General features: G+C 43.0%; 2 protein-coding genes across 2 annotated transcripts in view; both read left to right on the plus strand.

Annotated features, from left to right (window-relative positions):
* The window catches only part of LOC307258757 (nck-associated protein 5-like), a gene marked incomplete at both ends in the record, with an annotated part of 59,286 nt that extends 56,476 nt beyond the window's left edge, over positions 1-2,810 (plus strand). The window contains 7 exons of the mRNA XM_080038412.1: positions 209-340; positions 790-945; positions 1,099-1,152; positions 1,289-1,411; positions 1,578-1,651; positions 2,103-2,192; positions 2,697-2,810. Of these exons, the coding sequence (XP_079894538.1) occupies positions 209-340; positions 790-945; positions 1,099-1,152; positions 1,289-1,411; positions 1,578-1,651; positions 2,103-2,192; positions 2,697-2,810 (743 nt within the window). The remainder of the gene's footprint in view (positions 1-208; positions 341-789; positions 946-1,098; positions 1,153-1,288; positions 1,412-1,577; positions 1,652-2,102; positions 2,193-2,696) is intronic.
* Positions 2,811-7,672: 4,862 nt separating this feature from the next.
* On the plus strand, positions 7,673-25,331 carry LOC307258637 (ly6/PLAUR domain-containing protein 1-like; the record flags this gene model as incomplete). Its single annotated transcript, XM_080038262.1, has 3 exons — positions 7,673-7,724; positions 9,703-9,834; positions 25,090-25,331. The coding sequence occupies 3 exons, from the start codon at positions 7,673-7,675 to the stop codon at positions 25,329-25,331; spliced, it is 426 nt and encodes a 141-aa protein (XP_079894388.1).
* Positions 25,332-26,983: the final 1,652 nt, after the last annotated feature.

Below are 26,983 nucleotides of genomic sequence, written 5' to 3' on the forward strand. Positions count from 1 at the left end.
GGAATGTTCCATGTTCACACCATAGAATCCTCATGACACTGATAGAATCATTCATCACAGTAAACAGGCGGCCTGCATCAACCTTCAGTTGTGATATTATCATTACCTCTGAACCATTTATTAACATTTGTTAACCATTTTAACTTTCAATCTCAAGAATCTCCACTAATTCTAGCTCAGCAATTCACTTCTCTCACCATGACTGCAGGTTGTGTGTCATCACGTCACAATGTCAAACGCTGCTGCAAACCTTTAGGATCTTTTGCCAAGTTTAAAAGAATGAAATGCAATGCCTATCCTTTTAACAATGTACACATGGAGGAAACAATGTCCGGAGAAGGTAAGTTATTACACACAGGCAGTAATCACCTATTCACATATTTATGTTTTGTATCACATTGTTCTTTTTACTATTATGTAATATAACGTACCTCTTAGCTGTGTATTGCCTTGGTGCCATTAATGACATTCATTCTATGGTTAACAGTGACAATATACACCATGTGTAGTGAAGAGTGTGTGTCACTGATTATTTGCCCTTTCTGTCTCTCAATCATTTCCAGTCATGTTGAGAAGAAGGAACCTCCTGCAGGATGCAAGGTATTATACAAACAAGTGAGTCGCTGTAGTCCTTTACACATGTTGTGTACTGTGTTAGCATAATATGCTGAGGGGTTACCACACTATAACTCGTCACTCGGATCAGTCTTTTTTGAGCTTCTGTTCCATCTTTTAGGATCTTTTATGGGATGACGGCGAGTTCTGTTTGTGTTCCTCGGTTCGCTTCAGAGTACTGCGAGCCGATTCCCCGGCTGGTCCCCAACGACGACAGCAAGGAACTGAAATGCCAGGACCTCATGACGTTAAGGGCTCAGGCCGCTACGTCCCCGACCACCCAGACCTCCATCACTGAGGTTCCCACCATTGGGACTCAGACATTGACAGGTGATACTCAAGTGAACCACATCTTGACCACTGACACACAACAGACACTTACCAAAACTAGTGGGACTTTCAGTTACGAGAGTATCCAAACCACCCTCTCTGGTTTATTTGTTTCTCCTTTACCAAGCGTTAAACATTGTGTTTGTTCGGCAGACACAAAGAGGAACATCGTCTACAGTTTGCTCCTCCTTCTCTTCCTGGCGCTTGGTGAGTGACTTTAAACCTCGTGCTGCAATTATTTCCGGTCCACAAGAAAAACATTGGACCACTGCTTTTATTGTAGTTTTTTGTCCAATTTGAGAGGTTACTTATTAATAAAAAATATCATATTTCTTTCTCTCAGGAATCTCACACCACCACATGAAGAGGAGAGAAGTCCAGCAGGAACTGATGTCACTCAGACAGCACATGAACACATTGGTTCCTCTGGCAGACACAATACCAAACTTTGCCTTAGCATGTCAAGGTATGTCATGTCCATCATATGTCCTTTTGTCTCACAATAATCATGTGACATACATGTGTGTTATAGTGGAAATTGTTTGGAGTTTGATTTCTAACTTTGTCGATTTGTTTGCATGCAGGCGCCAGAGTTTTAAATGACTTATCTTCAGATACACATTGGCCCACAGAACATACAGTAAACAAGTGGAAGAGCTTATCTTACTCGTGGTATTCATGCAGAACACAACAGAGAGTGATCAAGGTATATGAACTACACAGCCACACATTAATAGTTTGTTTTACATTGGATTGTAATTACACTTTTCTTTTCTTTTTTAGCTTTTAAGGTTTTAATGAGAAATAACACTGAGAAACTGTTTATGTATTATGAACTATGGAAACTAAAGTATTACATTTCTCCCTGCAGGGATATTCGTTATTACATCCAGGACAATGCTGGCCCTTTTCAGGCAACCGAGGGCATTTATTCATCTCCCTGTCCCACCCAGTCTCCATCACTCATGTGACACTCGGCCACATAACAAAAAACCAGTCCCTCATTGGCCACATCACAAGTGCACCCAGGGGATTTTCTATCTATGTGAGTCACATGTTCATTCAGTATCCTGGATATGCCCTGGAATTACATGTCGTTCTTCACACAGTGCAAAACCTAAGCTCCAGCTGATCTCTGGTCTGTTTTACTCCTCCAGGGAATGACGACCTCAGAAGATGAAGGCACCTACTTGGGAACACTGTTTTATGATGAAGACGGTGAAGCACATCAGACCTTCAAACTGCCTGTGAGTGGGATAGAAGTGATACAGTAATGCTCTCATGAATGTCATGGCTTTGTACAGTATAGGACAATGAGTAGATATGAGCTTCAACTATTCAGAGTTCTTTTAATGAATTAATAATAAATGTCTTTCTGTCATATTAAATGCTGCAAAAGTTAAAGGTTGAGCCAGCGATTCTGCAGCATGCTTGTTGTCAAAATGTATTTAGTCAAAATCGGTGAATATCTCCTCATGATCTGCTACCTGTACATACTGTGTGTCCCCTTTGTTTACATCCTCTTTGTTTTCATACAAGTGTACAGAGCTTAGGCTTTGTATTAATACCTGATTTTTTTTTCAGCACAAACAGGTATTAGATCGTCAGGACATATTCTCTTATTTTGACAAAAAGTTATTTGTCAACAAGACTGACTCCACCTTCAAAACTACCATACAACTACCATAGATTGAGTTGGAGCTGCTGTTTTTACTAGATACAAACCTGTTTTTATGCTTTTCACTGAGCAGTATCCAGACGAAGGCTTCTTCAGGCATGTGAAGCTACAGATAGAGAACAACTGGGGAAACACGGAGAACACTTGCATCTACAGCTTCAGGGTTCATGGTAAACTCCCTGCCTAACAGCACCGTGGAATAACTTGGAGTGAAGCAAGCCCCAACCACAGCGAGTTCTACCAGCATCCAATAAGGAAGTGACAAACATTGCAGTACCTACAACGGCCACGAGGACGTGGTACCAAGACTGAGCAATTTTTCTTTGACTCACTTGTTAAACAGGCCGTTTTCACAGTCTTATTAAACCTATTTACGGCCTGGTCCAAAAAACCATTCTAGTCTGTATGTTTAGGTCATATCTCCATGACAACACTGAGGGGGGTGAATTCTATTCTAGCAGGCTAGTTTTTATTCTTTTGGAGGTTAAAATGTATTGGCGCGATCTCTTGAGTGACAGCTCTCCGCTCGCTGTCCCTCACTTTGCCTCGGAGGTATACGTCAGCTAGATGGGCGTATCTCCCTCCCCCCGACGTGAGGCGGACTAAAAATCTCACAAGATGGCGACGCACATAAGCCAGGAGAACGGGATGCCGTGTGAATAACTGCAGTCAGCCCGGACGCTACATCCATTTTATATACGTAGTACTGTAGGCTCTCTCCAAGTTATTGTGCTAAAAGGTGTGGTGTGGTGGGGTGGGCAGGCCCGCCTTAACCTGAAAAATTGAAACCTTAACCTGAAAAATTGGAACCTTTTAAAGTAGAATTCATCTATATGGTGCATTTTGAGAAGAGAACTAAAGCTAAATCAACTGTGTTCTATGTGAGCTATTTAGTACTATGTTCTGGAATAAAATGGAGACACAGAATTACCAAAAAAAAAAGGTCCTTCTCTCTTTGAAGCCTTCGTTTTTGCGCGTCATTCTCAAACTGTTCCTTTTCAGATGTATGTACATAGCTAGCTAGCCACAACCTTCATGTCACTCAGTCAATGGTATTTGTGTATGAGAATATGATAAATGCCAAACTTCTTCTCTACATTCTTATAGGCAGTTGTGTCATGGTGCCCGTGTGGGTCACCTAATCAATTGGACCAGACAGAAGCCGGAAACATTCTTATCAAGTGATGGACAGAAGATGTTGATTAGCATGTTTATCATTAGCATAGATTAGCATGTTTACCTGTAAATATATTTTTTTTATAATATAAATATATAAGAATAATATTTAGGGTTAGGCAAGGCAAGTTTATTTATATAGCACAATTCAGACACAAGGCCAAACAAATTGCTTTACAGGTGCGAAGTGCTGAGGTAAAGGTGTTAGGGTTAGGGTATATTTATATAATAATAATAATAATAATAATAATAATAATAATAATAATAATAATAATAATAATAATAATAATAATAATAATAATAATAATAATAATAATAATATTATTATTATTATTATTATTATTATTATTATTATTATTATTATTATTATTATATTCAATAATTAATTAATTTAATTAAAACTATATTTTTCTGTGTGTTTTCTTAATGATAAATGCATTTCATTCATTTGTTCATCTTGCAAAAGCACAACATGTGTAAAATAACTTGTTACTACCCAATGTCAAACTTCTTGGTTCAGAACACAACGTGAATTTCAAAAGATCAGAGATGTCTTTAATTGTCGCAGGACTTCCCATGTTTTCATCCAGACTTGATTGTTGTAATGTTTTGCTGACTGGTCTACCACCTGCAAGTACTAGGGTAAAAGTTCTCAATGTTTCGAAAATATTGCAGCTAGAATCATAAACCACAAAATTGTATTACATTAGACCAACTTTAGCCTCCCTTCGTTGGCTCCCTGTTCATGTCAGATCGGACTTCAAGGTGCTGACATAGAAAATGTAATGTGAGAAAGGGTTCTCTCCTTTTTACCTGTCTCTGTAAGGAAAGTAAAAAGTCAGAAAAGTTAAAGGGAAGTCAATAGGCTGCAGTTCTCTCTCTAATCCTTTCCGCTGGACATCCAGGACAACAACTACCCGATTGCACAGGTGTAATGTTACTAATGGCGCTTTTCCACCGCAAATGTAGCTCGACTCGACTCAACTCGACTCGACTCGACTCAACTTGGTTTGGTAGCAGCACGGGTCGTTTTCCACCGCAAATAGTACCTGCTGAACGTGGGCGGGGTCGTCGTTAGGGGCTGAAAGCCTACTCCGGAGCAAAGTAGCAGAGCAGAAATTGCGAGCAGTTGTTGCACTATTAACTGAACCAACCGCCAAAAACACGGATGAAAAATGTTTAAGAAATACCCCCCTTGTATCTGTTTGCTAAAAGAAGTAGAAGAATATTGCTACGGGCCATTAGTTGTCCCGATGTGTGACTCTGCCACAGTCAGCTGTAGGGATGCATCACGTACATCCCTATGCACGTAAACACGGGCATGATAAAGTTGACTGTTTAGTGCTTGTTTCAGGATACGTGTTTTCAAATGCAAGCCGTGTCTCAGCCTGAATATTTTATTGAGGTAATCAGTTCAGTCCGAGGCTTGTAATGTAATCGCTCGCTATCATGTCTGTCCCAGCTGGCTACTATTAGCCTAGCTGCTAGCTGCCCTACATGTCTCCTCTCGTATGATAAGTAACTTCCCCAACAACCAACACTGGGTGAGCTTAGCGAATATATGGAAAATAAATTCAGATCTGTGATGCAAATCAAATGAAAGAGAGCCAGAGAAGGCTGCACGCGGCGTAACTACACTCAAAAGGCGTAAATACACTCAAAAGTCCCGGAGAGTTGGGGAGAATAAACAACAGAATGAAGCCGGTAGTCTCTGGCCACTGATTGGCCAGACAATAGTCTCTGGCCAATCAGTGGCCGGCCGTCTGCTGACGTCACCTTTTAGCATCGGCTCAGCTCGCTTGGAACCTAGAGCGAGGCGATACCAAAAAAGCAGCCGCTACGTGGTACCAGGTACCATGAAATTGCGGTGGAAAAGCCAAAAATGCGAGTTGAGTCGAGTCGAGTCGAGCTGATACCATGCGGTGGAAAAGCGCCATAAGTAGTCTACATTTACTCAATTATAGCCTACTTAAGTGCAAGTTTGAGGTACTTATAAATACTTTTTTTTTCTTATATTTCTACTCCACTACAATTAAGTGGGAAATATTCAACCTTTTTTGTAGTGTACACAAGACAATTGAAACTTGGCATGAACACACACACACACACACACACACACACACACACACACACACACACACACACACACACACACACACACACACACACACACACACTTTTAAGTTTATTTTGCCTCCATCCCACATACATCGTCCGGCTGTTGTTAATGTTCAACGAAGCATAAAATGTGGATTAAATTTCACTGAAAATGTTCATCAACAATTTGTCAATTTTTCTCATGTTTGAGCAGCGTTTAGCCTTTAAAAACCATGTAACTATAGATTTGTGAGGTGTCTGTACAGATATACTGTATGTTTTCAGTTGGAACCAATGGGTTTGGGGGCTGAATGCCTGGGATGGGGTGGGTGTGTGGGAAAGTACTGTGAGGTAGACTAACACACTGTTAGGGATTTATTGAAAAAATATAATGCTGTTCTAGTGTACTCCTTACTAGAAATGAGACTAATCGTTAAATGGCCTTTTTTCTTCTCAAATAAAAGTTATACTATGTAATACATTCATTATTAATCAGATGGGTGCCTGTGGTCGTATACTGAGCGTCTGATCTTAACCTGTCCGATAATAACCGTGACATTTGATCTATGCTCATATCTTGACATTTTCATCTTAAGTGTAAAATAAAACTTTGGGAACAAAAGTAAAGTGGATACATTCTATTATCTTTAATGGATTTATATTGGGTCAAATGTGGGAACGGAAAATAAAACTGAAGCATGGTAATAAAGTGATTCTAAGCGCTGAGATGACTCAAACTGATTGGAGACTGTGGAGGTCAAAGTATTAAATCTGTCCTGTCAGTTTATAGCCCCATTTCAGTCAAATGATGAGCTATAAATACAGCAAATAAAGATTCTGGAGCCCTTTGGATATACGAGACACGGACAGATTTGTGCGGGACTTAAGAGCAAAAATAATATATCTTCTTAGACATTTTCCCTGCCTGTTATTGGCCTCTTTTTGACTCATCATGGAACTTTATTGATTTCATTGGTGGAATCAGATGTAAAATGTCTCTTCAAAAATAAGTTTAAAAAACAAGCAATACAAGGTGGATTGTAATTGGTTCAAAAAAATATGCCAATGGTACAAGTGAAAATGCCCTTGGTAAGATGCAATATTGAAGCCTTTCAAGAGAGAAGAGATCTTGAAATTCGCTTGCAAAACTCATTTTCCATATTTAACTTTGTCATGTCATTCTCTTAATTTCAAGTGCAATCTTATATCTTATTATTATTATTAACAAAAGTAACACATTAGTGGCACTGGTCTAGATTTGAGATAAACACATTTAAAGAAGATTAGAAGTTAGCTAGAAATACTCATGCTGAGCATGTGTTACTATAATAGGAAGATATTTTGTCTCATGCTATAAGCAAGCCTTGTAATCCTCATTTCCAAGCCACTATAACTGAAATGTTGCGTGTTGGCTGATGGTGGCTTATATTAAATGGCATGCATATTTTGAATATAAATTACACCAATATACTTGGTTAGATTTTGAATTGTTGCAGTGTTATTTAAATGCCAAAAGTAATTATATTACTGAGAAGAAACCAGTTGGAAGCATCGCTATCAAAACAGTGTCTTTGCGATCACGCTTACGCACGAAATTAGCGTGCTTGTCTGCGCACAGGCGCGCGTGCGTCAGGCTGATAAGAGAGGTGAGGCACCGCAGGAGGTGTGGTGTGGGGCTCCTCACCATGCCAGGCTTCCAACTGCTGCGTCTCTGCGCCTCAGACCCGGCAGACACGCGCCTCTCGTGTTTCTGCTCACCGTCACAGTAAGCGGACCATGCGGCTCTTCACCGTCTACACTTTGCTCCTCTTCTTCTTCTTCAGCTCAGGTATGGACACATAGCTTGGCTTTTTTCCTCAAAACGCAAAGGTATTTGAGGCTGTTGTTTGTCACCCAAACTTCCAAACCCGCTTGTAGCCCTTTTTCTTTTTTTTTGGAGAGGGCTCGCAGTGACTGTAAAGGTGTCAATTTTGGTCAAGTGCCGAACTGGTAGCGCGCACACAGCTTGGAGCGACCAGCCGCGCTCATATAGCCCATACATTAAAGTTGAGCAGATTTCTAAGTTTTTGCTCATTTTTATGATGATTGAAAGCTCAAGTTTTGATGTTGGCTACTTAGATTTGTGTCGGGTGTCACACCTTTGCTACTGACACCCATAAGAGATTATTAAACTTGCATGCGGCGCTGCGCTCCTGTGCGTCCGACTGCGCTACATACAGGTAAGTTTAAATGAAGATTCAGATTGCTGATCAATAGCGTAGAGCAGCACAGTCCGACTACACTTTACACTGTGAAATATCTCCCTGAATTTGACTTCTTTTTTAAACCCCTGTGTTGGCCCCCAAGGCTTGGGTAGTATAGTGGAAGACGTTGATTTTCTTCTACTTCTAAAAGTAGCCTGCCATTTCAACAATTTCACAATACTACATTGCAAATAAAAGTAATGGTGTTAAAATATTTACACCAATGTTTCACTCTTAAACGTGGTGGTGTAATGTAGACTAAGATAAAAGTAAATACCTTGAAATTGCATTCCACCAGTGAAAATATTAACATATAACTTCCAAGTCCATAAGTCATATGTTAACAGGCTGCTAATGAATGCTGTTGGCCAAAGCCAATAGTAAAATATGAGTTTTAATCATTCTGTGCATGAAGTCTCATCTTGTTGTCCTTTTCAATGACAAATTAAATTCTGCAACCTTCTCAAATTCTGCAACCTTCTCATTTAAGATGTACTGTATGACTTTGGGTAAGGTTGAGTGAGACCCTCTTAACTAAAGGCTCTGTCACTTTTGAAAACATTGAAAGAAGCTGTATACTGTGCATGTTGTGATTTTGCAACAGTAATGAAACAAAGGGATACTTTAAAAGCTCAAATGTTTTAAATGACACTGGTGTCACAGCAAAATGATGGGTTGGAATAGCCAAGTTCCAGACCTATGGTCATTTCAAGTGGTTCATTGAGAACCGTTTACCATTCTGAATAAATGAATATTATGAGGGATGCTAAATGAAACAAGGTCAGGTGAATAGGTTAACAGTTTTAACTTATAGATGTTATCATAAAACCTTGCTAGTTGATTACTTACATTAACCCTTTTTTCTGTAAGACAAGTTTTTCAGAAATGTTTTAGTAAATATGTAAATTGGCTATATCTTATTAATTATCATAATTTATAATGATACAGCCTTTTTTAATTTTATAAATACCTCAATGTACAGTAGATGTTGGACCTTTTATTGTTACTAGTATGAAAGAAGACATGTTATGGAAGCAAAATAGCCAAAAAATCTCAAAATTGACAAGTGCTTGAAAAAAATATGTTTTTGCCTGCCATGTCTCGCTTTAAACAAATCAGTCTCACAGTAGGAAAAAAGGGAAATATCAAAGGGAAAGACGTGATGAAATGTTGCAACAACATCCCGCCGAGGTAAATGTACAAGCAGAAAAAAGCAAATGCAGCTAAATAATTGAGCTTGTCTGTCACATCCATTTGAAATGGTTCGGAGTGCAAGAACCCAAAAGTCAAAATATTCACCTCACTTTGAGCTGCAACACTCTCAATAATCCTTTATTCATGATACTGGAGAAAATAAACGAGACCATGTAAATGAAAAATTATCAAGTGTTACGGCTGACGGTGGAGGACATGTCACCTGTTAAAAATGACATCATGATATTATACCGATTAAATGATTGGCCAGTGTGTGTGTGTGTGTGTGTGTGTGTGTGTGTGTGTGTGTGTGTGTGTGTGTGTGTGTGTGTGTGTGTGTGTGTGTGTGTGCGTGTGTGTGTGTTGCAGGGCTGGCTCTGCAGATTCAGTGCTACCAGTGTGAGGAGGTGACACACGACTGCTCCACTCCACAGTTCATCGTTAACTGCACGGTGAACGTGCAGGACATGTGCCAGAAGGAGGTTCTGGTGAAGGATGATGGTAAGGCTCACCTCAGGGATACAGGAGCTCCTTACACCCTCTTCTGCTGTCATATGTGTGTGTTCATCTCAGCTTGTTTCGCTGTCAGGATATCTGTCCGAGCAGAGCAGAGTCTGGACACAGATTGGCCTCAGTCCAAGAACAACAAATTAGATTTTTAGTGGTGATAAGGATCTGAGATTTTAATACTTGAATCGATGGACTTCATTCAGAATCTGAAAAGTCCTCTCTAGACTTGTTACCACTTATTGGTTTGGTTTGGTACAGAATGGCATGCATTTTTGTGTGTGTTTCCATTATCAAAAGATGAAAAGGGTACCGAAATAAGCGAACCATGCCGTTCCTATTTTTGACACCCGTTCGTTGGAGTAGCAAGCCGTCCCAGAGGGTCCCAAAAGGATGAAGCTTCACACTGCAGTCCGTTGGTTGGTCAACAGAATCATCAATTCCGTGCAAAAGATAAACTGCTGTGTTACGTCTTGAAGAGTGTTTAGAGAAAAATGTTGGTTGTTTATTGTGTGGCGTTAGATTTTCATGGAATCTATTAGCGGGTTACATTGTGACCCGCTTTGACGTTGTCTCTGTATATACATAAACACAGCCTACCAAGGTAGTGAACTGTCAGCAGTGGAAACGCAAACCGGATCTAGGGTTTCCATTCTGTACCGAAATGAACTGTGCTGCTCAGTCGAAACGAGGCATTTTCTTATTTTGGAGATTTGTCTGTGTTGGTTGAAAACTTTTTCCTGGTTACACTCTCCATGTAGTTTTCAGTGAGCACGATTAGTGTGTTGTGTTGTCACAGTGACAGCATCAGGATGCACTGTGCATCACTCAGGCAGTTATATGTTATGGATGAAGGGAAATATTTACATGCTTCTCAACAAAACAATGTCTTGAAGAAACTATTTGTATGTGTTCAAAGAATCCTTCAGCACAAAGAAAGGACAGCTCCCCAGAATACTTTGCCATAAGCCAGGCTCTATACTCTACACTGCTTTATACCTATCATTAGAGGATGAAAGTCAAGTATTTGAAATAGCAGACATGGTTATAAACTATTCATTTCCCATATAAAAAACTCAAACCCTGCAAACCGTAGAGCTAAGTCAGTATTAGCTTATTTTTTTAAATGTGGAGAAGTGGGGAAGGAAATGCAGATACATTGGCATCAGTGTATAATATAGCCAACAATCAATCATACATTGCAATACAGTCATGCCAAAGATACATTCTTGAAGATGTACGGATATAGAACCAGTGTCACCATTAACAGGGCTGCATTGAGACAGGACAGTGTGGTTTATCTATTTGCTTTGTAGCATCTTTGACATTAAATCACAATGGACTGTTCCATGTTTCTAACGTCAGAGGTAGACATACATCTTACGCATAATTACTTTGATATTCAATGATTTAAATACTGAAGCTCATAACAACTGACCGTAATAACCATAACCATAACCATTTAAATATTTAACTGTAAATGAACACCTGTCACACATAACATATATTCAGGCAACAGACAACGTGGGATGTCATGCCACTGCTCTCTTTTACATTCATTCTGTAACATTGCTTTTCTTTAATGCACATAACTTCATCATATTAATTAAAAAATATATAAAACCTATGTGTGCATAGGTTGGAATACCTGAAACTGTAGTTCGGTCAAGTCAACAGACTTAAAGCATGGGGTTGTAGAGCGTTTGAGGTTGCAACTTTTCATGGGTTACGCAGTGTAATGCTCCCTTTTAGTAATGAATAATGTGCCTCCTCTGTGTTTACATGAATATTTTCAACCAGTGTTTAGAACCCAGACACTAAAGGTCAGCCCCTAATTTCACGGCTCTACCTCATTTTCACACCGGGCGAAAATTGGGGGGGTCATATTCCCTCCCCTCTCCCTCTATTTACTGATGAGCAAAAGCAATAAGGCTCCTGTCTTTGGGAATGTGTGGGTCCCGATCCAAAGGGCAGACACCAGGCGCTATACAGACCGACAGCTCTTTAATAAGATTTTTTTTGCATGAATGCTTGTGAACCTCCCAGCCTTTTTCTCCCAGTGTTATCGTTATTACCGCTCTGCATGAAAAGGAGGGCTTAGACATTCAACTGACCGCACCTTATCGCTGTTTGAAATGCAATAGATACATTCACTATAGCAGCATCGCCACTTTTTGTGCAATGTGCTTAAGTGACCAAAAAAAATAAATCAGTGAGGCTGTTTTGATTTCTTCCTAAGTGTGCTTGGCCCGTGATTGCCTTTTATACGCCTGTGACTTTGCTTGCGGCTCTACAATGTAGATTTAAAGGATGTAAAAGTGCTAACATACAGTACGTCCTAAATTGGGCTATTTTCTGTCCCTTGGCTGAAGAGATTATTCCCTGTGTGTCTCTTGAGTGAGCTATAAAGCCCCTTCTGCTACAACCAAGCTCTCCAGCTGAGGAAGAGGGCTGGCCGGCAGAAGCTCCAGTTATCGCTCAAGATTGAAAATCACTCTGTCAATCCACCGAGAGTAGAAGCACAACCCCAGGATTTCGGATGCGATGGCTATTTTTCTTCCTGGCCTCCTATATCCAAGCCTACATGGTCTATTACTGTGATCATCCTTCCCACTGTGATTACACCCCGAGGAATGATCAGAAAGTGTGCTTTTACCTTGGCCAGGACTCATCCTCTTCACACCTGTCTTTAGGGATGATTGCCACGCTGCAGCAGGCTGCCTTTCATTTCACTGTCCTCTTCCCCCGTCTCCTGGGATATGAAATTGGCCATCCATCTATTTCTCACTGGCAATTTTCAAGGTTTAGTGACTAATGTAATGTAAAAAAAAAAAAAAGTGCCAACATGCACACAAAAAGGCAGGAAAAAGCTGTAATATAATATAATATAGCAATAACTATGTTGCCTGATATTGATACAAAGATGGTATACTTTGTTATTTGCTGTAAGACTAATAGTTAAATAAGGCTGCACTAATCAATGTTCTTATGTTAACAAGTGACTTTGTGTGATGTGAAATGGGTCGTTGTTTTGACAAAGCACACTTTTAGTTTGAAGCGTCTTTGTTTTTCTGGCTCACAAATTCACTCATTAACTAAGTCTTAAAATTCTCCTCAACCCTGTTTACAACCTCAGCTGTTTTAGTAAGTAAATCCCCTATCTACATCATGCCCAGCTCAGCATCAACCAGCAAACAAACAGTTGGCCACTAGCTGGTGACAAACATAATGCAGCATTTAGCTGCTAAAGAAACATGTATTTTTCTCAAGTGGTTCAGATCAAAACAGAGCTAAAAGGAGAGTGAATAATGGACTTGCTTGTTGCTTATATTGTTATGTTGAAGCCATGTTCTAAAGCTTGCAGCAAGCATTGTCTGCCGTTTGGTGCTGGGCAGCGTGTGGACATGTTGGGTCAATCACAGTGTTTAGGGTAGAAATAGAACTAATCTGTGATATCTGTAGGAAGCAATTAAAAATCACTTTGATAGGTTGACAACTAACTAGAGACTCTAACCGATATCTTCATGATGCTGTACCTGCCTACTAGTGAAAACTGCTTCTACATAAATGCAAAAAGTGTGCCTCAGTCTCTCCTGAAAATGTAAAATCTTCACAGTATTGGAGGAGGAATGGACTGCAGCATTGAAGATACAACAAATGAGCAGAATTATTGCCCTCGGAAAGGCAGTAGTCTCAAAATCAAACAGCGTTGGTTGAAGCGTCGCAGCGGCAGTGCAGTGCGTTTTTGATGCTGATGAAAGTTAGGGTCTTGCTTGTTTAGTGGAGCAGAAGAAAATTATTATTTTATTGTGAAGTGTTTCCTTGAGATAGTTTTACCACAGACAGGGGCGTAGCACCAAATTCTGGGCCCCTATACAAAAAGTCCTGATGGGCCCCCTGAAAAGCGGTCTTACAATACACATGGCTCTCTGGGTATCTGATGGGGGCTGTGATTATTGTGGACAATAGGCCTACTGTGGTGCGATAGCCTATAATTCATTAATGGTTATTAATAGCCTACTTGCTTGATTTCTTTTTAAATACAGGTCGTTTGGAACATGTCTTTCCCAATTTAAAACATAAAAATAAAGCAGCATTGAAAATTCAGAAAATAAATCTTGTTGGCCTACACTAGCATGCTGTTCTACAAATAACTCAATAGTTGAAATAATAAATACAATGTGTTTTCCCCTTAAAATGTCTAAATGTATTTCAAAGACAGTAACAGTGTGGCACTTCTTTAAACTTACTGAAACTTGCAGGGGCCATCACTCTCATGTATTCATCAGACTTTTCTTTGCGCTGTCTGAGCTGATAGATAGGTTGTGTTGCCACAGTGATGTGGAGTCTTAAACTGTCCTAGCTTTGCCAGCACTTATTTCTGTACAGCTTAATATCCCCATAGAAACATCGCTGCGTTTATTTTCGCCACCAGTTCAATTCAATGTTGGCTTGCTCCTGCTTACTCTCCCGCACACATGCCTTAGTCATGCGCAGGCCCCTGATCTCCTTGCAAGGGTCAGGGGCCTATCACGAGCCAGTCAATTATTAATTTTTTTGGAATGGCATTGTTCAGGGCCTTTGAAGATTGGGGCCCCACATTTAGCTTGTTATAAAAAAAAATAAAAAAAAAATAAAACGACTGTATCACTTTTCCCCCCAGTCCGTCGGCCCTGACCACAGACATGAGACTGATCAGTGTGTGTGTGGGCCTGAAGGCTGATCTCATCACTATATACCGCTATATTTAATCTCTAAAGTTGTTGAGGCATTGTGACGGAAAGTTCAAATTCATTGTTTACAATAGAAGACTGCCAACAAGAAGAGATGTCATGAATTTTTGACGATGTCTAAGATGCAGTCAGGAGTAGAAGATAGGTTACGCTTTAATAGGGGGTGATGACGTCATTCTGAAGATTGGTCTGGGTGGGTGTCGTCAAGGCTAATGACATTAGACAGTTTCACTCCTCTGAGGGCCTTTTACACCTGCCATGTTTGCCAATCACACTCGGGTGAGCAACAGAAGCGGACCAAACAAGCGTACCGAGACCTTGTTGAAGAAGTGGTATCGGTACCATTCCAATCTCTGGTGCAGTTTGTTTGGGTGAGAACGTGTTCGGACTGAGACCCACGCAACTGCAGGAAGCTCTGTGTATCAACTCATCAGACCAGAGGAAGCCATAGGTGTGAAAGAGAACCGAACCTGGTGAAATACCAAACAATGTATCATTCTCTCATCTGGTGAGAACCAAGGAAGCTAAACTAGAAGCTAACTATTAGGTGTCAAGGCCCTGAATCTCAGCAAGCTTTCACATGTTGATAAAAGCCGACTGATGCACGGTTCACATTTTGTAATGGCGACAGGTGAGTTTGTTCTTCATATTAAACAGAGAAAGAGAGCAAAAGAGAACAGGATGGAAACATGCACCGATTGAACTGCTGCCTGATTCACGCCTTATCTAAATTAGCTTTTGCAATTCACAAAAGTTAATTTACTGTATCCGGTAAAAAAAGGAAATGAGGCTGTGGTTAGTCACAGTAGTTTAAATTAATTTGGTTAAATAGAGGGAGGGGGCGTGGCTGCTGCAGTGAGTTTGATTGTGTGATACGGATGGCTGTGTGTGGATTTAACAGTGTTCCATGGACTTTCTCTGGAAGGTTTTTCAAAAATCACTGTTTTCTTCACTAAAGTGCGTGATTAAGCTGAAAGCCAATGTTTCACTGACTGCACTAACCTTACCACTCTAGGCAGGGATGTCATATAGTGTACTTTCTAAATTCCAACGTTCAGAAATATCTCTTCCACTATTGGATGGATGGCCTTGAAAGCTTATAGACGCTCTTTGTTCCCAGAGAATGAAAGCTTTAAAGTTTCCTGTTGTGCCACCGTGAAGTTGACATTTGAGGTGAAATGTCTCAACAACTATTGGATCGATTCGTTTGCCATGAAATGTAGCTCAAAGTCCAGCTGTGAACACTTGCAGCCTCACAGAGCTGCTAGCATGGCTATACGCACCACTACACTCAAACATATACAGTATTGAGCAATTTGGACCAAGAATTTGTTCCAGTTATTCTCAGATGTGTCTAAATATGTTTCAATGCCTTTATATGATGATATATGATAACGCCTTATAGATTTACATGTGAAGACACCCTCTTGGTGACATAAAGGTAACAGTGGAAAGAGTGCTCAGAACTTGCTAACTTTCATTTCTTAGTGAAAATCGTCTTTTATGACCCAAAAAAATCAGTTTTATCGTCCCTACTGATGATTTATCCATGTGACATCTTTATGTCGCCTCATATAACAACTGCCATCTAATTTCACTGCTTAGTCAAGTTTGATTTACACTGATAATAAACCCCCCAGCAGCGCAGACTGATACATGCCTGACACACTGTAAACTATGCAACACTCCATTCAGGAAACAGGTCATTTTTTTTTATACCTGTGTCAAGGACAGAGCAGTCAGTTTGACCAACAATGCCTTGTCCAAAAGCAAGATACTAAATTACCGTGTTGGACAAATTATTGCATGTGCGACATAACTGTTATAACTTAAAGCTTGCGTCAACACTATTCCGTTTTTCTTGTCAACACCACACAAGTACACTCTTATTTAGTGTACTAAACTTATTTCAAATCTCATTTAGAACGGCAATCATAGGTTCTCCAGACACTTGGACATATTGGACAGCCAACCGTTCTGAGCCTCATTAGACTAAAGTGTGCCAAGTTCTCTCTAAGCGGTCGAAAGTTGATAGGCATAATTGCGATTGAAGTGCTATCTCATAGAATTCCAACACAAACTGAATAAAACATCCCCACCCAATCACTTCAAACCTTATGTTGTGATTATTTCCCTGTTGTTCTGTTGCAAACAAAGCAGTGCATATGTCCTCCAGGCTCATAATTGGTTCATATGGAATATAATCATCATTCATCAGTGTGTGTTTGTCTGTGTATGTCCTGAATTTCAATTAGAACAGTTCTCCTGGCCATGTATAATCTCAAAGTAATGAATCTTATACGAGACAATTAACATCCCAATCCAATCAAGACGATTTACAGTTGAACAAGAAATCCTGTGTTCTGTTTTAGACCTTGACATTATCTCTTAAGCATTTCCATACACTCGGATGTCAGAAAAAAACAGGGAAAACCAAGACAAATATAAATAAGTTGCATCGTTGTATCAGGGCACTGTGTGAACTTGGCTGAAGTGAGTTTCTGGTTCAACATCAGGGCTGAGGTGTTGCCCAAGCTCCTGCTCACACCTTAGGCATTGTAAGTGTTGCACTGTCCTAACACATAAATCTGCCAGGACAGCTCCAGTCTATTTGTGGATTTGATGTTTTAGTAATATTTCACTTTGGTGGTGCATCGTTATTCATGGTGTAAAACCATTGGAGGAGTTTTGGAGTGGAAAGCTGTCACTGGAAAATTATGATTTTAAACATACACCTAGGGAAATAGCCCCTTACATCAGAACCTAACTCTTTAGTCTGTCATACAAATTTGTTAAATTAAGTGTATCGTATCAGCGATTTGTGTGAACACAATATAAAAAATCTTAAATGGATTCCTTGCTAATTACAATTAATTAATACAAATAAATGGAATTGTAAAATGTTCATGGCCAGTGAGATTTCAAATTGATGTAAAATCTTTATCAATACATTTTGACATGCCACACTAGTAAAATAATGGTAGTGATGGCTGAATTCAATTTAGCTGCTTCAGGTTCAGGGTATTTGTATTATGCAAGCTGACTCACTGTCACACTCTCAGGATTGACTGGGACTCTTGAATAGAACACACCAAATTCCCAGCAAAGCTCCACGAAAGGGAAAAACGCTTGTGTGGGTGTACAAGGCCATTAAACAGCTTTAATTTACTGCCAATGTTACTGGATAAATGTGTTAACTTTCTTCATTTTTTAGTTTTTGTTTTTCACTTAACATAGTGTGCACTGCAGCAATGTGAATATACAAATTCAAAAACATTACAAGAAATAAGGAAACACAAATAAATAAGTTACAACCAAAACTTACCAGTTAAAAAGGAATGACAAAAGCCTACTTGACTACTAGGCTTTATTTGAGCAAATGTTGACCATGGGCATGTGAGGGTCAGTTAAAGCTGAATTGCTTAAAAGGTGTTTTGGAAAGTATACTATCTGAAAGATGTAAGGCCCTGCAGACAGTTGAAGTGTCAGTTTCAATGTAAGCACTAAAGTTGTTCCATTACCTAAATTTGAAAAGCTCTGAAAGCAATTTCCGTGTCATTTTGTCAGGAGCTTCTCCCTCTGCCCTGTTAACAGCACTAATTGCTGCCGCTCCACTCTGCTCAGCCACACCTGTATCCACTCCTGCCCTAATTAACCGGCCAGCTGCACTGCATTCCCTGCTCATTACCCTCTGTATATAAACCCTGGCTTTCAGTTACTCCTTGTCGGATCGTCTGCTAACCAGCACCAGTTACTCTGCCTGTTTCCTTACGCTTCTGACTCCTATCTGCAATACCGGACCTGCTCTTCTCGTTCTCTGAACATGCTCATACACTCCCTTTCCCCCAATCCTTTAATAAACTGTTGAACGTGACGCTATTGTGGTCCTCGTCTTGTTTGGGTCTGACAGAACGATCCGACCAAACATGGACCCAGCGCACGTCTCACCCAGCATGGAACTCGACAACCCTGGACAACCCGCCGCCATGCAGCGCCTGGAACATACAGAGAGTAAGGTTTACCGCATGACAGATGACGTCGCCTCTCTGCTCCAGTTCAGCCAGCAGCAGCAACAACAGATTCAGCAGCAGCAACAACAACTTGCCATGGTTATCCAACTTCTCACCAACCTTACTCCTCCGTCAGCTTCAGCCAGTCTGCCCACCGGCCCAGCTCCCGTGTCCTCTGCCCCGGTCACTGCCGCCGCAGTTGTTGCCTTCCCCGAACCCAAGATTGGCAATCCTGAGCGGTTCAATGGTGATCCAACTCAGGTACGAGCATTCCTGACGAGCTGCCGTGTCCAGTTTAGCCTGCAACCCCGAACCTTTGCCACTGAGGGGGCTAAAGTAGGTTATGTGATCACTCACCTGACGGGACGGGCTCGACTGTGGGGAACGGCTGAGTTCGAGCGCCAGACCCCTGCATGTGCTGCCTTCAACCTGTTCGCCGAGGAGATGCTTAAGGTCTTCGACTTGGGATCCACGGCAGCTGAGGCATCACAGACCCTGATGAGTATTCGCCAAGGCAGAAGGACCGTGGCGGATTACTCCATCGATTTTCGTACAGTGGCAAGTCGGAGCCCCTGGAACATGGAGGCGTTGGTGGTTGCGTTCCTCCACAGCCTAGCGGACTACATAAAGGATGAGTTAGTTTCCCATGATCAACCCTCCACCCTCGATGAAGCCATGGCTCTGGCTGTCCGCATCGACCGCAGGATCCAGGCCCGTCGTCGAGAGGGGGGGCGCAGCAGTCCATCCACCAGCACACGGAGCAGCTCGACCGCTCTCTCGTCTTCCTCTGCCACACCATCTTACCAGCCAGACCAGCCTGAACCGATGGAAATCGGCCGCGCCTCACTAACCCCTGCAGAGCGACAGCGACGCATCACCTCTAACCTGTGTCTGTACTGTGGCGGTGATGGGCATCGTGCCGCCACCTGTCCAGTAAAAAGCCGGAGCTCACCGGATGTAGGAGGAATCCGGCTGGGTTCATCGAACATTCGGTCCTCCACCAATAGTAAAACCCTGATCCAAGTCTGTCTTTACCTGTCTGATACAACCCACACTCTGGCAGCCCTGGTGGACTCTGGTGCAGAAGCAAACATTATGGACACAGAACTTGCTCGTCAGCTGGGCTTGGGAAGCCACCGCTTGTCCGCTCCCGTGCCAGCCCGGGCCCTGGACGGTCACATACTTGGCACAGTTACCAGCATCACAGCTCCCATCTCAATGTTGGTGTCAGGCAACCACCAAGAGACCATCCGCTTCCACCTACTCTGCTCCCCGGGCCAACCCTTAATCCTGGGTCACCCATGGCTCCGTCTCCACAATCCTCACCTCGACTGGGCCTCCGGAACTGTCAAAGAGTGGGGAGATGACTGCCACCTGACCTGTTTGCGTGCTGCCTCGCTGCCCACCAACTCTATACCCCCCAGCACTGCCCCTGACATTTCTAACCTTCCTGAATGCTACCATGGTCTCCGGCAAGTGTTCAATAAGACCAAAGCCACATCTCTGCCCCCACACCGTCCGTACGACTGCGCCATTGACCTTCTTCCTGGATCTACTCCACCTAAGGGTCACCTCTACTCACTGTCTCCTCCAGAAAGAAAGGCCATGGAGGATTACATCAGGGACTCCTTAGCAGCTGGTATCATCCGCCCGTCTTCTTCTCCTGCTGGTGCCGGGTTCTTCTTCGTGGGAAAGAAAGACGGTTCTCTTCGGCCCTGCATTGATTACCGAGGTCTGAACGACATCACTGTGAAGAACCGGTATCCTCTGCCCTTACGCACCTCTGCTTTTGAGCTGCTTCAGGGATCCACAATTTTCACCAAGCTGGACCTTCGTAATGCGTACCACCTAGTGCGCATACGAGAAGGCGACGAGTGGAAAACAGCATTCAACACCCACACCGGCCACTACGAGTATCTGGTCATGCCATTTGGCCTCACCAACGCACCAGCGGTATTCCAGGCTCTGGTGAATGATGTGTTGCGGGACATGCTGAATAAATTCGTCTTTGTGTACCTGGACGACATCTTGATTTTCTCCAGAACCCTGTCTGAACACACTCGTCATGTCCAACTGGTCCTCCGTCGTCTCCTGGAGAACTCCCTCTATGTCAAAGCTGAGAAGTGCGAATTCCATGTTCAGTCTGTGTCATTCCTGGGATACATCGTGGCTGAGGGAAATATCCAGATGGACCCCGCAAAGGTCTCGGCAGTTTCTTCCTGGCCAGTTCCGGAGAATAGGAAGAAGTTGCAACAATTCCTTGGCTTTGCCAATTTCTACAGGAAATTCATCCGGAACTACAGCACCGTCGCCGCTCCCCTCACCACTCTGACCAGTACCAAACATCCCTTTGTCTGGACCCCAGAGGCTAACAAAACCTTCCAGACCCTCAAGGCCCGCTTCACCACGGCACCCATCCTCCTGATGCCGGATGCAGACAGACAGTTCATCGTCGAGGTGGATGCCTCGGACATGGGAGTCGGGGCCATACTTTCTCAACGGGCAGAGGAGGACAACAAAGTGCACCCCTGTGCATTCTTTTCCCGCCGGCTTTCGCCTACAGAGCGCAATTATGACATTGGAAACCGTGAGCTTTTGGCCGTCAAGCTTGCCCTGGAGGAGTGGCGTCACTGGCTGGAGGGGTCCACGGTGCCGTTCCTGGTCTGGACAGATCACAAAAACCTCGAATACATCCGCACTGCCAAGCGCGTCAACTCCAGACAATCCCGCTGGGCCTTGTTTTTCACCAGGTTCAACTTCACCCTGTCATACCGCCCAGGTTCACGTAATACCAAGCCGGATGCTCTTTCCCGCCAGTTCCAGAAGGAGGACGCCCTTTCCCAGGAACCTGCCCCCATCCTGCCTGATCCCTGTATCATAGCTGCTTTGACTTGGGATGTCGAGGAAGAGGTTCAAGAGGCAATCCGTGACCATCCCGGCCCCAGTGCATGCCCTGATGACCGTCTCTTCGTCCCTGAGAACTTAAGATCCCGGGTCATACAGTGGGGACACAACTCCCGCCTTGCCTGCCATCCGGGTTCAGCCCGCACTTGCCATCTCCTTGCCCAGCGCTTTTGGTGGCCCTCCTTGAGAAGGGACGTCAGAGAATTTGTCCGTGCTTGTCCCACCTGCAACCAGAACAAATCCTCCAATCAGCCACCCGCTGGATTACTCCAGCCTCTGCCGGTGCCCTCACGACCCTGGTCCCACGTTTCCCTGGACTTTGTAACAGGCCTGCCCCCATCGGATGGTATGACTGTCATTCTCACTGTGGTTGACCGGTTCAGCAAGATGGCGCACTTCATTCCCCTCCCGAAACTGCCATCTGCTAGAGAGACAGCCCAGAGTGTTGTAGATCATGTCTTCCGTCTACACGGGCTGCCCAAGGACGTGGTCTCAGACCGAGGCCCACAATTCACCTCTACATTCTGGAAGGAGTTCTGCCATCTTCTAGGGGCCACAGTAAGTCTCACATCTGGGTTTCATCCCCAGTCCAATGGTCAGTCAGAGCGGGCGAACCAGGAACTGGAGAAGGCGCTCCGTTGCATGGCTTCCCGTAAGCCCCAGACTTGGGCGCAACAATTGACATGGGTAGAGTACGCCCACAACTCCCTCACCTGTTCTGCCACCGGTATGTCTCCATTCCAGTGTGTATATGGCTACCAGCCCCCTCTGTTCCCCAGTCAGGAAGGAAAGGTTTCCTGCCCGTCTGCCCTCGCCCATGCTCGCCGGTGCCGCCGCACCTGGTCACAAGCCCGTGCCACACTACTCAAGTCAGTAACCAGCTATGCCACTGGGGCTAACCGTCGGAGGACACCAGCACCCACTTACTGTGTTGGCCAGAAGGTGTGGCTGTCAGCCAAGGACCTGCCGCTGAGGGTGGAATCACGTAAGCTAGCACCTCGGTTCCTCGGCCCATTCCCTATCCAGAGGATCATCAGTCCTACCGCAGTCCGGCTCCAGTTGCCAGCTTCCATGAAGGTGCACCCCACTTTCCATGTTTCAAAAATCAAACCAGTGCATGTAAGCCCACTGGTCCCAGCGGCCCCTCCTCCTCCTCCTCCTCGCCTCATTGACGGTGGGCTGGTGTACACCGTTCGACGCCTGCTTCAGTCCAGACGGAGGGGTAGGGGCCTCCAGTATCTCGTCGACTGGGAGGGCTATGGGCCTGAAGAGAGAATCTGGGTGCCGTCCAGTCGAATTGTGGACCGGACTCTTATCGCCGACTTCCACCGTCTGCACCCGGACCAGCCTGCTATCCGTCGGGGTCGTCCTAAGGGGTCCCGTCGCTCCTCCTGCCCAGTTCCTGACCCTGCCCTGGCCCCTGATGGTCCCTCTCAGGCCCCCTCGGAGGATGAGGCCAGGGAATCTGACCGCTCAGAGGAGTTCTGACCCTCCGCCCGCCCTGTTTGACGTTTTTTGGGGACTTCTGGGGCCGTCCCTTAAGGGGGGGGTTCTGTCAGGAGCTTCTCCCTCTGCCCTGTTAACAGCACTAATTGCTGCCGCTCCACTCTGCTCAGCCACACCTGTATCCACTCCTGCCCTAATTAACCGGCCAGCTGCACTGCATTCCCTGCTCATTACCCTCTGTATATAAACCCTGGCTTTCAGTTACTCCTTGTCGGATCGTCTGCTAACCAGCACCAGTTACTCTGCCTGTTTCCTTACGCTTCTGACTCCTATCTGCAATACCGGACCTGCTCTTCTCGTTCTCTGAACATGCTCATACACTCCCTTTCCCCCAATCCTTTAATAAACTGTTGAACGTGACGCTATTGTGGTCCTCGTCTTGTTTGGGTCTGACACATTTAAAGTTTTCAGTAAGACAAATGATGAAACTTGTCCAAAGTCCAATTACTGAAACACTATGAACGGTATAACAAAGCTGAGCTAATATGATTAAAATGGTGACCGGCTTTGTGTCGGTGCGCTTAATGAGAGGGAGTGAAAATGTGTGAGTTTGTGTGCATCACTAGAGGCAATGGGAGCACACTATCAAATAGCCCATGTGATTGGTAAGTGAATGTTTTAGGTGAGAAAAGCCATCAAATCTCTCATCGTCACTTCCCACTTTCATTTCACCCTATTCACTATTATCTGCTCTTGCTATTTTCAAATTATTGCTCACCATAAAAACCAACAGATTATATAGCCATGTGTAATTGTTTTATATTGAGCTCGTTCATACTTGAACCACGGCTTTCCTTTCAAATTGTCGTCGTAATATAAATGGCCATTTTAAGTAAGAAAATTAGATAAGAAGTGTCCGCCATCCTTTAAAAATCTAAAATGGAAGCTATTATCAGGGTGCAAGTCCGGTCTTTGTGAGACAGGACATTTCCCTCCAGAACTTTGCAACATTGCGTGTATCTGTTGCACTTGGATAGACAGAGGAGTCAAACATTACACGGATTGGAAGTTTGTGTGCGCATAACTACATTTTTCTTTGAAGTGAAATGTCAGCCAAATGTTAAGGCCTTCCTTCAATACTTGACTAGCCTTCCATGTTAAGCACCTTATATGTATATATTAGGATCTCCTAATTAATTCTGCTTCCCAACCAAACTTCATTGTTATGTGGAGTATGGCTAGTGAATTTTTTTCTGAGATGGATGCTTTTCAGATGAATATGAATGCAGATGGCTGTAAGTAAAGTTATTGAGTGGGGTTTTTCTTATCGACTGACACTCACAATCTTCGTATTCACAAAAAAACTTAGCCCCAAGGTTTTGGAGCTCTCCATGGGCACAGATCACAAATGAAAGTGTAAGGATCAAATCGGTATTTACAAATGTCATGCGGCCAACAAACCCCTCATAACATCACAGCAATTAGAATAACAAAGTTTAAAGAGTCACACATTATGACTTTAATTATGACCCCATTTAATCCAGTGTCCTTGTAGGTTATTTCAGTGAACGCCAGAACCCTGAAAGTGTCTGACCTCAAAGAAAACCATTATTTGTTAGAGTCATTTATTTCACTGTTCTTCTCCTGCTGCTTATATGCTCCTAGAAGACATAACATCTGCCTTTACATGCCATTGCAGGAAAAGCCACCATTACCATGTTATGGAAAAGCGCCATTAGTGACTTACTTAGAAACATGTGTCTGCTAGAGTTCTTTGTTTGCCTTCAGTCCATCTTTAAAGGAACTTTCAAGTACCACCCTCACTTCCATTCAGAAGATTCACAGTGCAATGCTAAAAGTTGGCATTGTTGGCTCTAAGTCATATTCTCATGAGAGAAGTCACAGCGACTGAGCGCACTACTTAAGAAGAAAGATGGGCTGCAGGGTTCCCTTATTCATGGATAAATTATACTAGACATTAAGGGAGGGACAATTGTATGCAAATCTTTGAAACTCAGAGGAGAGCTGAGAAGCAGAGAGGTGTTCTGAATGCAGATCCTATGTATCCTTAATTAAATCCTGCCCTTTCTCCCTGCTTCTGCCTTTGATTTGTTCTCATTAAGAGCCTAATGGATCCATTTTGATCTTTGTTTCAGGGATACACTACCGCAAGTCCTGCGCCTCTTCGGCAGCCTGCCTCATCTCTTCTTCTGGCTACCAGCAGTTCTGCACCGGTAAACTCAACTCAGTGTGCATCACCTGCTGCAACACTCCGCTGTGTAACGGGCTGCGCCAGAAGAAAAGACCAACATCGTCGGCCGACATTACCCTTACCGCGCTGCAGCTGCCTGTGTGGTCGCTCTACATCCTCATACTGCTGTCCTCTGCCCTTTGCTGACAGACCTACACACCTAAGTCCAGATGTGTATTGACAGTGGAGACAAAATGAACTGGAACTGGATGAACTGAGACAGTGAAGAGTAAATGCTTTGACATGTATATTCGTAAAGGCATGTGGAAGTTTTGTACATTATTTGTTCTCCTGACATCATGGCTTTCTACTGCAGCTTGCCTCTGAAGCTCATATGGCCCCACCCCAAAAAAAGAAAAAAAAAAAAACCTGCACACACACAGTTGTTGAGATGGAGGACAGCGCCATGGATCAAACCGCTTCTGGCTATTTTGTGGGGCAGCGGGTGGCTCATTCTCATCCTTCTTTATTCACTTACACTCCAGGTCCAAATAGGACATTTTGCAGGAAAGATTTCTGAGCCTGCGGAAGAGCTCTTTAGAGTCAATAACATTGTGATTTATTCTAAATTATTGATGCTACCTGGAACAACCACATATTTTGCTGTGTTTATAACCTGAAAAAGACAATGTATGATATGTACATTTAAATGGTTGATGGAAAAAGGTATTGGATGAAGAAAACATAAATGCCAGTGATTATGGTAAAGCACCCCACAGTTTCCAGACTGCTCTCTACAACAGCCAATAATACACAGTGGAAGCCTTAAAAAGTTTTTATCCTGAAATTAAAGCATGTTAAAATGCATAAAACATCATTGCATCTCCAATGACTGAAATTACGGTTTTGATTGAGGTGGTGCAACAGAGTGCATAAAAGTGGCTACAAAGAGACTGAAGGTAGTTGTATATATATTTTAAGATACGCTTCTTACCTATATTCAGGGAATATGTTGTATGGAAAGGCATCAGTACTTTGACAGAGCCAAATGTACTATAACAAGAGGTAATGTGAAACTTGCAAGTTGGTGTTTTTCATCAATTTGACATATTCCCTGTGAACTGAACCTTAAAGGTGCCCTGTGGAGTTTTCTTGTAAATAAACCTGATAATGTTTACATTCAGTGTTGTATGTGTCCATGAGGCTTTAACAAACATGTTGAGTGCTTTTCCTTTCCTGATAAAACTGAATATTTTAAGATTTGAATTGCTTACATCCATGTTAATGACTCCAAGCTGTCTTCTTCTGCCTGTTCTTTGCTAATGCATTGCAAAGCTTCTTATTCCACTCATAGCTGTCTGTGAGTGGAATAGCATGAAGTTGAGGGACATCATAATACTGTAGTTAACATGTAATGGATGTATTAAGAAAAGGGTCGCCCATAAAAGTGTGTCACACAAAACAGCCAATCATCTTGGCGATTGACCCATCGTCACAGACATCTACTCAGTGGACAGTGTAAACACAGGCTGAGAAACACGGAGGAGAACAAGGTATTTGAATACAGCCCGTGCTGTATGACAGCCGCTCGGGATTCTACATGAAGGAGCAGGCGTGGGGAGAGTGAGCTTCCTGGTTACCTGCTGACATGTCAGAAAATGCTACTGTGCATCAGTCTAGGACAAACAAGGTATTCTAGTCTAATTTGGAGGACTTGTTGTCATATTGTCACTCTAGTAGTATCTAATCCATGAACTCTCAAACAACAATATGCTGGATACTACTTTATTTTACAGCCATATTAACTTCATGTACATGGAGACATTTTCGCTATCTGAACAGCAGATTGATTATTCACT

This window comes from Ammodytes marinus, assembly GCF_949987685.1.
Source record: "Ammodytes marinus genome assembly, chromosome: 12".
In the NCBI taxonomy this organism is placed as follows: domain Eukaryota; kingdom Metazoa; phylum Chordata; class Actinopteri; order Uranoscopiformes; family Ammodytidae; genus Ammodytes; species Ammodytes marinus.